The 14,489-nt window shown below is 49.1% G+C and overlaps 2 protein-coding genes and 1 non-coding gene across 3 annotated transcripts; all 3 read right to left on the bottom strand.

Moving 5' to 3' along the window:
• Window positions 1-2,556: 2,556 nt before the first annotated feature.
• tyrp1b (tyrosinase-related protein 1b) lies at window positions 2,557-7,660 on the bottom strand. Its single transcript, XM_037472914.2, has 9 exons — window positions 7,577-7,660; window positions 6,585-6,943; window positions 6,350-6,458; window positions 5,668-5,881; window positions 5,208-5,412; window positions 3,510-3,677; window positions 3,190-3,369; window positions 2,962-3,108; window positions 2,557-2,868 (listed from the first exon to the last, which is right to left on the bottom strand). Exons 1-9 carry the CDS (start codon window positions 7,588-7,590, stop codon window positions 2,663-2,665), a joined length of 1,602 nt encoding a protein of 533 aa, XP_037328811.2. The 5' UTR covers window positions 7,591-7,660; the 3' UTR covers window positions 2,557-2,662.
• A 2,471-nt stretch (window positions 7,661-10,131) lies between these two features.
• Window positions 10,132-12,070, bottom strand: LOC119217570 (uncharacterized). Its single transcript, XR_009956869.1, has 3 exons — window positions 11,754-12,070; window positions 10,890-11,007; window positions 10,132-10,224 (listed from the first exon to the last, which is right to left on the bottom strand). It is a non-coding gene; the product is annotated as an uncharacterized LOC119217570 (transcript).
• A 55-nt stretch (window positions 12,071-12,125) lies between these two features.
• On the bottom strand, window positions 12,126-14,265 carry LOC134102921 (sodium/potassium/calcium exchanger 1-like). The gene is made up of 3 exons (XM_062564333.1): window positions 14,130-14,265; window positions 12,746-13,864; window positions 12,126-12,145 (listed from the first exon to the last, which is right to left on the bottom strand). The coding sequence occupies exons 1-3, from the start codon at window positions 14,191-14,193 to the stop codon at window positions 12,126-12,128; spliced, it is 1,203 nt and encodes a 400-aa protein (XP_062420317.1). The 5' UTR covers window positions 14,194-14,265.
• Between the last annotated feature and the right edge of the window lie 224 nt (window positions 14,266-14,489).

The following is a 14,489-nucleotide window of genomic DNA, read 5'->3' as shown; positions in this document are numbered from 1 at the left end:
TGGTCGTCTGTTTAGAGCTGAGGGTTTCTGTTGCTTTGCTCCTTCACTTCACTTCCTTCCCCGTTGTACCTCAACGTGCGATGCTGATACTCTTGTGAACATCACATGACATGTGACTCCTGACCTATCCAATGAGGGTGCGTCTGTGCCCGCGGTTACGCTCCTCTGAGGAGAGATCTCCGTCACCCTGTTGCTCTGTCTTTGTCAAACACGAGTCGTGCAGTAAATCATGGAGTGTCAGGCTCTAAGTCACAGTGGTGGCAACAGGAGAAGCAGTTAGATGTTTCGCAATGAAGAACCAACACAAAAGGTAAAGTACCAGAGGTAAAAGTACTCATGAAGAATACTGTCTTATAGGACTATGATATATCTATGTGTTCATCATACAGCCGGATAGCTTGTGAATTTATCATGATATATTTGGTGATTATATATATATATATATTTATCTACAGTTTCCGGTGAAGAAAATAGACAAAAATGTAAATACTTAATTGAAGAACAGGTAAATTGTACCTAAGCGCCGTATTTGAGTAAATGTATTTAATTGCTTTCCACCATTGAGGACAGAGGACTAAAGTTTGTCAGAGAAATGCCAAAGGAGAGCTGTTCCATTTATTTTATTTGTAACAAATGCACAGAACTTCCGCTTTAATTTTAGGACTTGCTGTTGACAACCCGACGAACGAGACATTTGCACACAAATGTCTCATTTAGGAAATAGGAGGCATCGAGGGAGAGCCTGTCTGAAGCCTGTGCATTAATCAAAGCCATCTGTTCACATTGCAAGCTTTATTGAATCCCAGCCACGGCGCTCTGCTTTATCCTCCTCCAGATGAACAACTGCGCTGCCCGAAGGCTGCGTGGAGACCTCTTTAAGATGGAGTGTTTCCTGACAATGTTACGGTTTCTTCTTTTGTGAATTTCAAACCGTCATATCTTCTACTTCTTTGGAATCCGAAAACTAGATCTACGCATCTTCTTTTTTTTTTAATCCGATTGTCACACACCTCTTGATGGAGTTGCATTAACATCTATCTCCCTCTTTTCATTATGCAAGAAAACTGATCCACTGATGTTATTGTTTTTTTTGCACAGGCTCAGATTCCTTTCCCCTCAAACGTTTAGGAGGAATACGCCGGAGGGCCACTCACAACGGGACCTTTTTTTAACCCTCGCTTGACCCCTTCGCACCCTCTTCTCCACAGTTGGGCCTCTCTACTGTCATCTCTATTTTTTCTGCAGCTGAGAAGAAGAGGACCCCCACGAGAGAGCACACTTGTCATGAAAGGCGCTAATGATCCTCTCTCTTGGGAAGGGTGGCAGCGGCCAAATGATTGTTCCGCGTGTGTGACTGTCACATCTTCCCATATTGATGAATCCACAGCAGTGTTTTTTTTCAGTGTAACCTGCTGGTGCAGAGAGTACAGCCAACTGATGCTGGAGCTCCCCCAACAAAACAAAAAAGGCTCCCCTTTGTTTTCCCAACCGTTCTCACGAGATTATATTATTTCTACATACCAGCACGGATTGCAAAACAGGCCATCCCTTAACTGTTCGGTCCGGTGCTGAGTCTAAAGAAACGAGCCCTACTGCTGGTGCTTTGCACTTGAAAAGGTGTCACCGGTTCCACGTCATTTGCCAACGTAAAAGCAGAGCTGTCACAAGCAAATGAGCTCCTCTGATGGGAGATTTGCGGCAACAGTGTTGCCTGAAGGAGGAGATAATGAGACGCCGTTGTGCAGTTAGAGCAAGGAAGCCCTGCATGACACGCCGTATCAGCACTAAAACTGAGATTTCCATGTTCAATTAGTTTTGCTTAATCATTTCTAGTTTCTAGTCCTTGTTGTTTCTGTTTGTCTCGGGCGATGGCGGCGCATGGAGCAGTGTGATGCGCTGGGGACCGCATTGGGTGGCGGTTCCAATCTCTGCTGCCCCATGTGCCATGTCGAAGTGTACCTGAGCAAGACACTTAACCCCTAATTGCTCCCCAGGGAGAATGTAACATGTAAGTCGCTTTGGATTAAAGCGTCAGCTAAATGACACGTAAGGTCTCAAACTGCTCTCTGCATCTTAAAGTATTTTCTAAGAGGTTCACTGTTGATTCTTCTTTTCCTCATTGCAATGCATTATTGGTTCTGACATGGTCACATCTCCCATTTGAAAAAGGCAATAAAATAAACTCAAACGGCTGCAGTCATGTGTTACATCCACATGAGGGCGGTGTGTGAGCCCCTATGAAGACACGAGGACCCTTTGCATGGACTTGATCCCACACATTACATCCGAGCGGTCGGCTGGTGGGCCTGCAGGCGTCAGACCAGCAAAGCAGTGCCTTCAGGGAGAAGCTCTATATTAGGACCCGTCCGTGGTCTGCTCAGACCGGACACCAGGGCACATTACTCACACGCCCATGGGCCCACATTAAATGCACAGTGAGTGGAGCGCTGACGTCAAACCCCAACAGGACCGTCGCCATTCATTTCACGGAGATGAACTTTGTCTGCATGAACGCACGCAACTGGGAGCCAATAAAAGGACACAATGGGGTCTTTTTAACAGCAGCCAACCAGCTCGACTTTATTAGAAGACGTTAGGGAATAAAAAAAAAAAAAAAACGAAAGCGCGAACACGTTAAGGCCTCTCAGGAAGAGGCGCGGATTCAGACGACGGACTGCGATTTGTCCAGCCTCCGGTCGTCCTCCGAGTAGCTCCGGAACGTGTCCCCCAGCAGCGGCTCCAGGGCCTCGGCCGAGCGGTACGAGCGTGCACGCGCGGCGCACGCGATGACGCCGCCCATTACCGCCACCACCAGCACGGCCGCGACGACGGCTATGGTGATGATCTCAGAAAGGGTGTAGGCCCGGGCTGCGGGGGCGAGGAGAGTAAAGGGGTCATGAGAGGGGAGGGGGTGGGGGGGTCAGGAGAGGCGGGTCCTTGCATAAATGTGCGGCTACTCACTTGGCCACTGGACCTCGTAGGAGTACCCCAGGTTTGCCGGGGCGGAGACGAACATCTCGGCGTTGGTGATGGGAGGCCAAAACGGCACCATGTTGAATCTGCGGTTGTGTCCGATGGGGGCGTTCTCCTCGGGGTACACCACTTCGCCTGCAGCAAGAGGAACAAATGGGCTCGTCTATATACTCTGCTGAGTTCGGAGCGGCACCCCCTTGCCCACCCGGAACGGACCTGGTTGGTGCCTGCCGAGCCACTCGTCGAAGATCGCATCGGTGAACGTGTGCAGCAGCACGAAGATGGGATCGTTGGGCGAGAGGTGAGTCTGTCCCCCCGTCCCGTTGAGGAAGAGGTGGGCCAGGTTGTGGAGGCTGCGGACCACCGGGTCGTACATCCCCTGGGGGGCGCTGTAGCCTGGAGAAACACAAAAGATTCAACGTTTTTTCCAGTTTTTGTGAATCGGAGCTTGCATTTTGTTACGTTGAAGCGAGCGGTGTGTGGATCTGATTGGAAGATTGATTGTGCTCCACAGGTTAATGGGAGCGTCTTAGAACCTTCGATGGTGTTCCTGAAGCTCTCGGAGGAGGTGGAGTAGTACGGCGGCGTGTCGAAGGCGTTGAGCTCCAGACAGTCCAACACGTCCTGGGGCTCCGGCAGCCTCTGCACCATGGGGCGGGCCACGTTGCCCGCGGGGTTCCTCCTGATGGGGCTGGTCTCTGTGTCTGGGGAACCAAGACGGAACCTGAGGTGAGGGGTGATGCTCAATGACCTCTATACACAGACAAACTTAAAACGCCATTCAGGGAGGGGGGGGGGGGGGGGGGATCTCTTCAAACTGTGTACAAGAGTCAGTGAGAACGAGGCGGATGTGGAGCGTGGGGCAAAAGCTGCAGTGGGTTTTGTGTGGCATCGTAGTCACGATTTGGTCCCAACAGAAATGGAACCCGAAGACGTCGAGAAACGTTGTAATTCTTGAACTACTTTCTAATTCTAGACGGGACTAGTTTGATCAGCCTTAAACATGACAGGACGGCAGTAGTGAGTGGGAGCCCCGTGACTGAACAGAACTATTTTTTTTTCTTCCTTCTCGCATGCACAATCTCTGTCTTCCCTTCTTTCTTTTTTTTTTTTGTACCTTCTCACCCACACGTACTCAAACACACACACACGCAAGCACAGAAACAGAAGGCTACATAACTGAAGCTGTCTGTCTGTTTGAAGATTATTCCCTCAGATCAAAGGAACCAGCACACTTCGAGATTCCTGTCTTCAACATGCACAAATGAGCCCCCCCCCCACCCCCCACCCTCCTTAACCCATTTAGGGAGATGTTGCTTGTTGACGCAGGAAATACCGGGCCTGTCATGACTCTCTAAGGGGATTAATGAGACAGATTGCTCACACGTTGGCCACTCGCAGGTTCCGACTGTTACCGAAGTCCCATTTGATACAAATGCTTTTGTTCAAAAGGACCCCGCCCACCCTTGATGTGCTTGGGGTAAAGCTATCTCCAAATGCCAACAAAAAATAAATATTGCGTGGATTAGGTGTGCCAAAAGTACCGATTTAGGGTTCTAATCCTGTGCCAGTGTGGAGTGAGATCCAATCCCCTCAAATCTGATCACGTAAAGTCTGGCTTACGGTGTTACACAGTTGCCTTATTCTAGTCTAAACCGCTCGACCCATTGGGAATTAACACTTGGAGAAACCGCAAGCTCTGATGTCTGTAAAAGAGAAATTAGGTCCTGTGAAAGATTTTTTTTTAAAGTCCAAGTGTTTTTAAGATGCAGCGGCATGGATGCAAAAAGCAACTTTAAAAGAAGTTATCAGACAAATGGAGCTGTTTCAGACGCGGCCGTAGTAGAGCGCGATGCAGAATGTGGCACAACAGCAGCCAGGTTTTATTTATAGCAGCTTGTGTTCTACATGCTCTCTTTATGAGCTCTTTGCCCTCTTTTCTGATGCAGCTGTGACTATGCGGCGGACCGACACCGCTCTGACTCCTGCACTGTGTTCTACAGCAGTCCAGCCCCTGGCTGTCTGTTACCGACACACTAAGCCCCCCCCCCCCCCCCCCTAAGCACCTGCACAGGACGCAGCATGGACAGCATCTCATGTAGATTCCGTGTAAATCCATAAGTGACATCACTATCGCTGACGTCTGACAACGCGTCAGCATGTGACAAGTTCCGGGGTGAGAGGGTGTGTGTGTGTGTGTGTGTGTGTGTGGGTGATACCGCAGCTGTCCTTACTGTTGCAGACGGTGCCCATGGAGTCGTAGTCCTCCACGCTTTCACAGATGACCCTCCACTGGGAGAAGACGGAGTTGGAGCTGATGGAGCTCATGTCGAAGGAGCTCCTGGCCCCGAGCAGCTCGTCCGTGCAGATGTCGCACTCGCTGCCCCCGATGGCAAAGTTCCAGTAGGGTAGTGCAAAGGTTGGGTCGCCCAGCATGTCCTGCATGGAAGGAGTGATCAAGAGATACATGTGGATGAAAAAGCCTTTTGTTTTGTTCATTTAAGCTATCCTAATTTATATCCTCCTTCTTTTTTTGTACTCCATTCTTTGTATTTTTTCCACCATACCTAATTCTACCTCTATCTGCCACACCCTTCTATCCTCCAGGACAGCTTAGCGCTCCATCCCCAGCTCTTCAAATCCCCAAAGTCTTCCCTCCCTGCCCTTATCATCCTCCCCATTCCCTCTTCTCACCTGCATGTCCCTCTCCAGCTGCAGCAGATGGAATCGGTGCCAGGTGACAAAACCCGGGCCCTCGTGGGAGAAGTCTACGCCTCCGAAGCTGCTCTGGCCCGGCCCGAGGAAGGTTTTACTCACAGAGTAGTAGTGACTCCAAACAAAGTAGTTGTAAATAGTGATGTTCTCAAACTGTGGTGTGTTGCCGTCGGGTCCAAACACCTCCTGGTACCTGCAGACGAGAGGAGGAGCAGCAGAATGAATGTCAGCTGGATTTTTAAAGCAGAAACTCCCCACTGATCATTGTTAAGCTGTTTAACTTTAAAAAATGCAAATAGTGGTAATTATCAGGAGGTCATTCAAAGATGTTACGCAGTGCTAGATCATGAAGCCCTTTGCTCCAGCCTAAAGTGATCACTTGCTCTCTCCTCCTGCTGCTCGGGGGCCGAAAACCCGCCGCGAGAAGTTTCCTGATTTCACTGTTCCCTCTGAAAACCCAGCATGGGGTAACGCGTAGCTGTTTTACTGGGGCTTTCAACTGCCAAACTCAGCTACACAGAGCGTGCGGGTCTTTGGGGCGAAGCTCGGCTTTTCTGGTGATGCAAAGACTGGCTGGATAGCAACGGATCTCCCTCTTCAGAAGCCACGAAAGCGATTTTGAAAAAGGATTGTGATGGGAATAAATGCTTCTGCGTTGTACCGCCGCGTGCAGATGACCAGGTCAGGATGGACCGTCCTCTTGGCTCGGTCCAAAGCGTTCACAAAAGCCACCTTCTCGGCCGCGCTCATCTGCATGATGTTCCTCCTGACTGGGGGGGGGGGGGGAGGAGGGAGGAGGAGAAGAGAGAGAGAGAGTAAGGAGTTGTGGAGGTGTGGGGGGCAGGAGAGAGGGCTCCTCTGCAGGTCTCTGGAGGCCCAGGCGTGCGTCCCCTTACCCACAGAGATCCTCTGGTCACAGTTGGGTCCGCTCAGCCCGTGGCGGCACCTCCCGCAGTCGGAGCCGCTGAAATTGCCGTTGCACCGGCAGGTGCGGTTGAAGAACCTGAGCGGCCACCTCTCCCGGTCGTCGCGCCCGGCGTACGGGTACTGGGGCCCGTGGCGCCGGCTGTCCGCCGCGATGGCCACACACTGGCCTCTCCCCGTGCTGGAGCCGCACTCGTCCCCCAGCGCCCCCACGGGGGACGGGCAGCACTGGCCGCTCTGCAGCCCGGCCGGGGTGACGCACTCCCGGGGGAACTGGGCCGTGGTTAGGGTGACGCTCATGGTCGCCAGCAGGAGAACCGCTCTCCACATGCTGACCCCCCCCCCAGAGACCAGAGGAGGAGAGGTCGAGGTTAAGGAGGTTAGGGATTTCAGAAACACTAATTTATGGTTTTAAGATGTCCTATCCTCATCTCCCATCAAGTCAATCCACTGCAGACCTGCACTTTAATCAAGCTCCAGAACAATGCACCCACTCTGTGTTCTCTTGTTAAAGTCAATTGTCTTAAAATTATTCCAAAACTGCACTTCTTACACGGCCCTGCAGGCAGTGCGAGTCATTATTCATAATTCACAAAGCCATTAGCTTTCAACTCTTACAAGTTCAGAAATGCTTTCAACAACACACGGCAAGCGACAACTGGTTTCAACCTTTTTTTTTCTCCTGAGCAGCGTTTTGGTGAGGAATGCATAAATGAAGGATGGGGGTGAGAATTACTTCTGGTGGCTGCAATTATCCCCTCCCTCACAAAACAGTGATAACAATTACTGAAGTTACCAATTAAATTAAATCCTTAAAAATGTTTGCCAACAGTTTTATTGTAAATTAGCCTCAAATTGACTTTCAGTCTGTAACTGTTACAGAAGCAATTTGAACGCTCGTTTCATTCCACAGTTCATTATGCGGAGAAACTAAAGCATTGGTGGCGATGTGTGCGACCCCTACCTCTGACTCTGCATGCTGCTCCTCTCCTTCTGCAGAACTGTAGCCCCCCCAAGAGCCGGCCCGTTTCTCCCTCTTGGCTTAAATAGCTGATAAGCGCATGACCAGACCTCTCGGGAGCTTGTGTAAGAGCTCCAATAGACACACACACACACAAATTGAAACACATAGTGCACACGCATGCATTCTTTCATGGGCCTTATGATCACAGCCCGAATGATGCCAGTGTGTGGTCACTAATCAAAGAACCGACTGTGAGATAGCAGTCGTAGTGAATGTTGTCCTGTTCAATAACAGGGGGGGGGCAAATGTTCATTTGCGCATACAAATCAGTCACTTGTCCCCACTGACAACACAATAGATGAGCCAAGTCCACACACGTCTAACTTTCTTATTTTTTTTTTTATTTGGTACTTTTCAAATGAACGATGATACAAAGTTTGAGAGTTGTGAAGAATAAACATCTTTTTGTTCTTGTTGGCTGGTGTTGTGTATTCTAATGAGACCGTGCAGACATCCCACTGTAGGCTGCCGTCAAAGCACTTAGTATGTGTTCAGTATGAAAAACATTTCAACAGTTATATTCAAATCGAACTGGAATCATAATACGGTTGATTCCACTTACATACACACACACACACACACACACATACGTGCACACAGAGTGTTTTAAAACATGCTCTTCTCTTTCACTCATTCCCACCTACTTAATGCACACGCCTCCTACCACGCGTTCACCCGAGCCGAGTGTGTGACAGGACAGTCTGTTTTTCGCTTCACACTCGTACGGGCCGACACACACCGAATGCAAATGTGTTGCGTATACTGTAGATTGGGTTGGCTGGGCTTTGACAAATCGGGCTGATTGATTGGCCGGGTTGGGCACGGGGCTGTCAGAGTGGCGTTTTGGTTTTGCTTTGTTTTTGTTTTCGCTAAGTGGGAACAGACGGAACGGTTGGATTGGACCCCTCAGAGGATGGAAGTCCTGAGGTCCTGCGAGGGGTCCGGCCCAGGTCCAGAGAAGGCCGACTCCTCTGCTGAGCTGGGCGGGAGGTCGGCCATGGCCACGCCGCGCCCCTCTCCCTTCTGCTCTTTGTTTCGGGCCGGAGTGGAAGCGGCCTCGAACGCGTCGAGTGCTGCTATCCTGGGAGAGGGGACGGAGGGGACAGACAGTGAGCAATCAAGCTGCTTTATGCAAACGAGGACAACATCTGTTTCACCGCACACAAGAACAAAGACGGGCTCATTGTGATGGTGCATTTAGTCCACCAGTGAAATACAAACACAACTTCACTTTGTGTTTTCATAATGGCTGTCGTACTGCTGCGAGCAAATGCAACCCCGGGGTGTGTTAATTTAATGACTCACCAGATGGGGAAGCTTGCAAACTGCGTTGGAAGGAGCTACGCTGGGAGGTGATGACGACACACACCCGGATATAAATGGATCAGCTGACACCATCGGCTAATTGCAGGTGACAAGCGTCCTGAATGTGTTTTAAAAATGCCCCCAGTAGATTTTCCCCGAGGGCGATCAATACTGCCGGGTTTCTTCTTTTTGTACAGAGCATGGATGCTGAAGGGCTGCATCTTACCCAGAATGCCTTGGGGTCTGACATTTTGCACAACAGAGTGCTGCAGGAATGATCTAAAATCTAATAAACAAATCATAATTATTGAGACATTCCGAAACATGTGACTCTTATTTTTCTCAGAGCAACACCTGTGGTTGGTTGGCAGCGTTTTTTAGTGATTCTCTGATTCAATGGCAACTGGATTGTGACACACACAAGCTCTCTCTTAACAAGGACACATTTCAGGATGAGTGTGATTAATAATTCAGTGTTTCTGTGCTATGCACACTTGATATTTCCTCTTCAGATTTCCTCCTCGTCCCCCTAACTTTCCCATGGTCCCTCCTCGCGCATAAACACCTTTGGCTTATTATTGATCCGAGCCTTGCAGGTCCGATTAAAAATAACAGCGGAATTACGCAGTTCACAGGCCTCGCACTCATGTGACCCAGCTAGCAGCGTCTTGTGCGCATATCTTAGCCAGGAGGGAATCAGCTGAGAAGCACACAGCTGCTGGTTCCTCTGAACCACAAGATTGCCGGTCAGTGCGCAGCATCCCGTCAGGATTGCAAACGAGCCTGACAACCGGCTGGTGTTGGTGACAAACTGATAGTGTACAGAGTCAGATTGGTAGTCGCGGAAAATCAGACCCGGGGGGGGGGGGGGGGAGCTGGCAAATATATGGGCCTATTGTCTGAGCTCAGTGAAATGTAAACCACGTAGTCCTTGAAATGAAGCCTTGAAATAGCTTAAATAAGAAAAAAGGCCTACTTGGCGTACTTACAGCTTCCAATAAATCTAGCGTTTTTGTTGGGAGATTATTAGAGCAAGACTTGTGGAGGACAACAATGAGTCCTTTCTTTTCTTTAATAAAGCTGCTGCGAGAAATTTCATTTATTTATTTCTGCGTTGAATTTGGGGGGGGGGGGCCCGAAAGTAGGGGTGTCTCAGTGGCCTGTGCACCTACTGTTGAGCGTCCCCATTGCTTGCAGGAAGCGTGTCGTCACTGCAGTCCCCTCCCGTAGCGTCCTCCGGTTCCACACAACCTTCCTCGCAAGCACGCTGAATGCCCGCGGTGCTGCACACGGACACACACATGTAAAAGAAAGTCTCAGTTATTACTGCTGCCGCTGACTGTTGCCCCTCTACACAATAACTGCCTGTTGTGTGAAAAATAATGAAAAAAAAACGGTACAGCATATTATTGGAAGGCCTTTCTCATTTTATTTTTTACAAGAGAAATACTGAACCAGCACTGGGCACAGCCTGCCCACGTCCCCATCTATCAGCGTGTTAGCTGCAGCTTGTGCAACATCTGAAGCAATCACGCACCAGCGCTGCTGTAAGTCCCATCTGTGATTGTAGCGCTGCTGGTGCTACAGCTAGCAATCAGATGGCTTATTGTCAGCCATTAGAGAAGAAGCTCTGGGATGGAGTTGGTACTTGTGCGAATGCAGACTGCAGAAGTATGATTTTGATAACCATTCATAAGAAAGTAAAGAGAGAATAAAAGAGTCTGTTTTACAAAGACTAAGTGGTACTAAAGAATATTTATGGAGTGAGGTGAGATTAGGTTTTGAATGAAAATCTCTTTTGGTACGAGGCTCTTGGATGTATAAAGCAGCTAATGGCAAGCTGCAGGGAATAATACCGTCTGGAAGTATAGCTGCAAAATGAGGAAATAATGATTTCATCGAGTCTGTGTTCCTTGAAATGAGTGGCCCCGAAACCAGGGCTGCCTACCTGTTTTTGTCACGACATTTGAGGACATAGACAACGATGATAATGGTCTCCAAAACTAGGAAGGCTGCAGCAGAAATAGCCCCAATCTTCCATGGCTCCAGGCCCTGCTCTCCTGTCTCTAAACAGGGAGAGAGATGGTGATGAAGTACAGGACGCTTTGCAACTACCGGATCAACTGTCCCTCACCTGCACATAGTAGAGGCTGTGCTCCATTTGTTTTACGCTATCACATTTAAGTTGTCAGGGACAAAGAAGAAGAAGAAGAAGAAAAAGAAGAAGTAGAAAGAAAATACCTGCTATCTTTTGTCATTTTACAAGCTTGTTTGAATGATCAGCTCAAAGGGGCATTTGTTAAAGACATAGGGGGTAAATAGGTAGTAAATACTTATTGTGCATTTCAGTGAGACAGGAGTGGAACATGTTTCTGGTCCTGTGTCAGTCAGTGTGCAGTCAGCCTGCTCCAGTGTTTATTCAAATGGAAGAAAAAAAACAACTTGGCCATCTGCATATTTTTTTGGCAAAATCAATGATGAGCTGTTTTCATCTTCTCCGCTCTACCCAAGTTTTAAGCTGCAGAAAATCTGCTGTAATGTAGTATATCCAAAACTGCCTGTTCATTTCAGTGCTTTGTTTATTTGCGAAGGTGGATTTCTCTTGAATTAAAACAAAAGTTACCCAAAGATGATGCCAGATTTGCATATTCACACATAACATTTCAGGAAACCAGTGACACAAAACAAATGGAAGTAGGTAGTTAAAATGTTCACCCCATTAGAAACCAGTCTTCCCTTAATTAATATTGATATATCAGAAGAGTAAATATGGCAGTCAACTGGTATATTTATTGTTTTTTTTCTACTTCACCTTTGTTTGCAGCTGCTTCTTCCACCAGCTCATTGGCCTCGCCTGGTTCCTCGCCTTCCGCCTGAGGGGGTTCAGCCAGAACTACCTTCACAGAATGGCCCGGTGCAGGTTGGGCCTCAACAGCGCCATGTGGCAAAAGGTCATCCGTTGGGTTGATGATTTCATTGCCGTTGTTATATGCCTCCTCACCAAGGGCATTTTCTTCAGGCTGCCCCTCACCCAGGAATGTTCCACGGGTGAAAGCCTGGTTCTCGGGGCTCGGCTCCACGGAGGCCCCCCCACCGTCCTGCGCCTCTGGGGCGGAGATCAGCAGCACTTCTAGAGGAAGGGTTTGGTATGTGACACACACATGGAAATGGAAGACGGCAGGTTTTAGGGTTTGTCGAGTGGACCTACGGAATGTAGAATAACTGAGAAGGGAAGGTGCTCCGTGACTACATGCTTAGTATCGCTAGCTTTTCACAGTGCACAATGGGTAGTTAGAATAGCGGTCTTTTTGCCTCACAGAAACCATTGGGCTTTGCGCTACTTTTTTTGGGATGTTTCCACTGATGAATGATTAATGTTTGTGTCAGGATATTCTGAGTAAACATTTTTTTTTCAGGCGCTTTGTACCAAAAGCTTATTGAAAAAATGTTTCCCAATCCACCCAAAGCAGCTAATGTTGAACTTTAGCCTTGGTTTCTCAGGACACAGGCTGGTAACCAATATTATCGTAAAGTGCATGAAAGGGGCTTTTAATCTAGGTTAATATGCAAACAATGCATGCTCAACCAAAGCTGCTGATTCTAATGCAACGGAATGCTTAAAGACAAATACCTTTGCAGTTTTAGGTTTTTGTGACCCAAATAAAAGATGAGTTTTTACATATTCAACATTTTAGATGTTATATTATCATTAGATCGGGATGTGATGAAACTCAAATGAGATAAAAGATGGGTGTTTAGAGGTTTTGGATAGTGTTTATTTTGATGCCACAACACACATCTCACCTTGATCCTCTTTGTCACCGCCATGCGAGGTCTCCAGAGCCCTCTGCTCCTCCTCCCCCGCTTGTAGGTCACCCCCCTCATTCGCCAGCTCCACCGATTCTCCCTTGATTGGACTCTCTTCCCCCGCTTCTGCCCCTTCATCTTGTGCAGCTACACCCCCCACCACCAAATGGCCTTGTTGGTCCTCCACCTCTGGCTCTTTGGCTTCCTCCACTATGTTTATCTCCTCCACGTGCTCCCCTACTACTGTTTGTGTGGACTCTATCTCTAAATCATCAGAATGAGGGACCACGGCCATTTCATCGACCCGATTGTCTTCATTTCCCCGTACGTCCCCTATCTGCTGCACGTCAGCTGACGCCAGGCTGGTGTTGGACCCTGGCCTGCCCTCCGCCTCTCCACCTTCTGCCACCTCCACAACAGCTGGGGTTTCCTCTACCTCCCGCCTTTCTGTTTCAGCCGCACCTTTTTCTTCCTCGTAGCCGACCCGCGCCCCTGCCTCCGCCAATGTGTGCCCTCCCGTCTCTTCTAACGCAGCCACTGTGTCTTCTGCAGTCCTGTGAGGGGAGTTGATGCCAAGAGACTTGTTGATAACCTCCACTCCCTCTGCTTCTACCCCCACTCCGGTCTCCACAACAGATCCCGCCGCGGTCTCCCCTTCCCTTTCCTCAACTCCTTCGCCCTCCTCAGAAACATATTCCAGTGCATCCACCACTGCTACCTCCTGCTCTTCTCCAGCATTGTTATATTCGCCCTCGGCGGCCACATCTTCTCCCTCCACCACCTTCTCCAACACCTCTGCATTTGTTTCCACCTCTTCTTTTTCTGGCTCAAGAGCCTCCTCCTCCCGTACTGCCTGCTCATCTACTTTCACTTCTCCTGTTGCTTCCACCTGCCCCCAAGCTGCCTCCACCACCCTCTCCAGCAGCACCTTCAGCACTTCCTCCGCCCCACGGGTCTCCACCTGCTCTGAGGCCTCCTGCACGGCCTGCTGAACTTCCTTCAGGCTGGGGGGGGCCACCGCAGATACCACCTCTGCAGCGGGCTCTGGTTCTTGGGGTGTGGCTGGCCCATCTTGCAAGGGGACCGCTGTGGAGGACTGGATGGAGGTAGAGTGACCTGAGGAGATGGCGTAGAACATTTGTGGTTTTCGAGCAGCTGTGAAACAAACCTGGAAAATGTGATCATCGATACCAATGAGGAGGTAATGTTGACCACTCAAACAACCAGTCCACAGATAATGGTTCTGAATATATGATTGTCATTACTTTATTTACTTTGATGTATCAGTTAAGTAATTCGGTCCACAGCTATTAAGCTTTGATCAAAACACAAAGATATCACCACATTGAGAATAAAGAGTATTTGTCAAATGCCACCCTACCTTCAGACTTGCAACGTTGTATCAACAAAACCACTAGGAATCCAGTCAAAAAGCAGTACTCCATGTTGTCAGAGAAAACATAAAAGAAATGATACTCCAGAAACAATCCACAGTATCTCCCAGGAGAACCCGCTTTACTTCCTTTAGTTTTGCTCAAACTTCAAGTGTGAGCGTGTATACCGTCCACAGGGTCGTACTACGAGTGTAGAGTCAATTGGGCCTGGAGCAGGGAGGGCAATGGTAATGGGTGACGCTGAAAGAAGGGAGGGTGAAAAAACGAACATCGCCATGTTAAACGTTGCCACCCCGCGGTGTCTCCGTGCCAACAGGTGTCTCCAAGGGAGTAGGGAGGAGGAGGGG

This window comes from Pungitius pungitius, chromosome 9, assembly GCF_949316345.1.
Source record: "Pungitius pungitius chromosome 9, fPunPun2.1, whole genome shotgun sequence".
In the NCBI taxonomy this organism is placed as follows: domain Eukaryota; kingdom Metazoa; phylum Chordata; class Actinopteri; order Perciformes; family Gasterosteidae; genus Pungitius; species Pungitius pungitius.
The sequence above is the reverse complement of the archived record's forward strand: the minus strand, read 5'-3'. Positions and strand labels throughout refer to the sequence as shown.

Bases quoted from the DNA above. Each gene is read 5' to 3' on its own strand.
- tyrp1b (XM_037472914.2), bottom strand. The intron at 3,109-3,189 runs GTCCGTTCCGGG...CTCTTGCTGCAG, and splicing joins GCTCGGCAGGCACCAACCAG to GCGAAGTGGTGTACCCCGAG. The intron at 2,869-2,961 runs GTGAGTAGCCGC...TCGCCCCCGCAG, and splicing joins CTACGAGGTCCAGTGGCCAA to CCCGGGCCTACACCCTTTCT.
- LOC134102921 (XM_062564333.1), bottom strand. From the start codon at position 14,193: ATGGAGTACTGCTTTTTGACTGGATTCCTAGTGGTTTTGTTGATACAA. The intron at 13,865-14,129 runs GTAGGGTGGCAT...CCATCTCCTCAG, and splicing joins ACAACGTTGCAAGTCTGAAG to GTCACTCTACCTCCATCCAG. The intron at 12,146-12,745 runs GTGAGATGTGTG...TACATTCCGTAG, and splicing joins CGGTGACAAAGAGGATCAAG to GTCCACTCGACAAACCCTAA.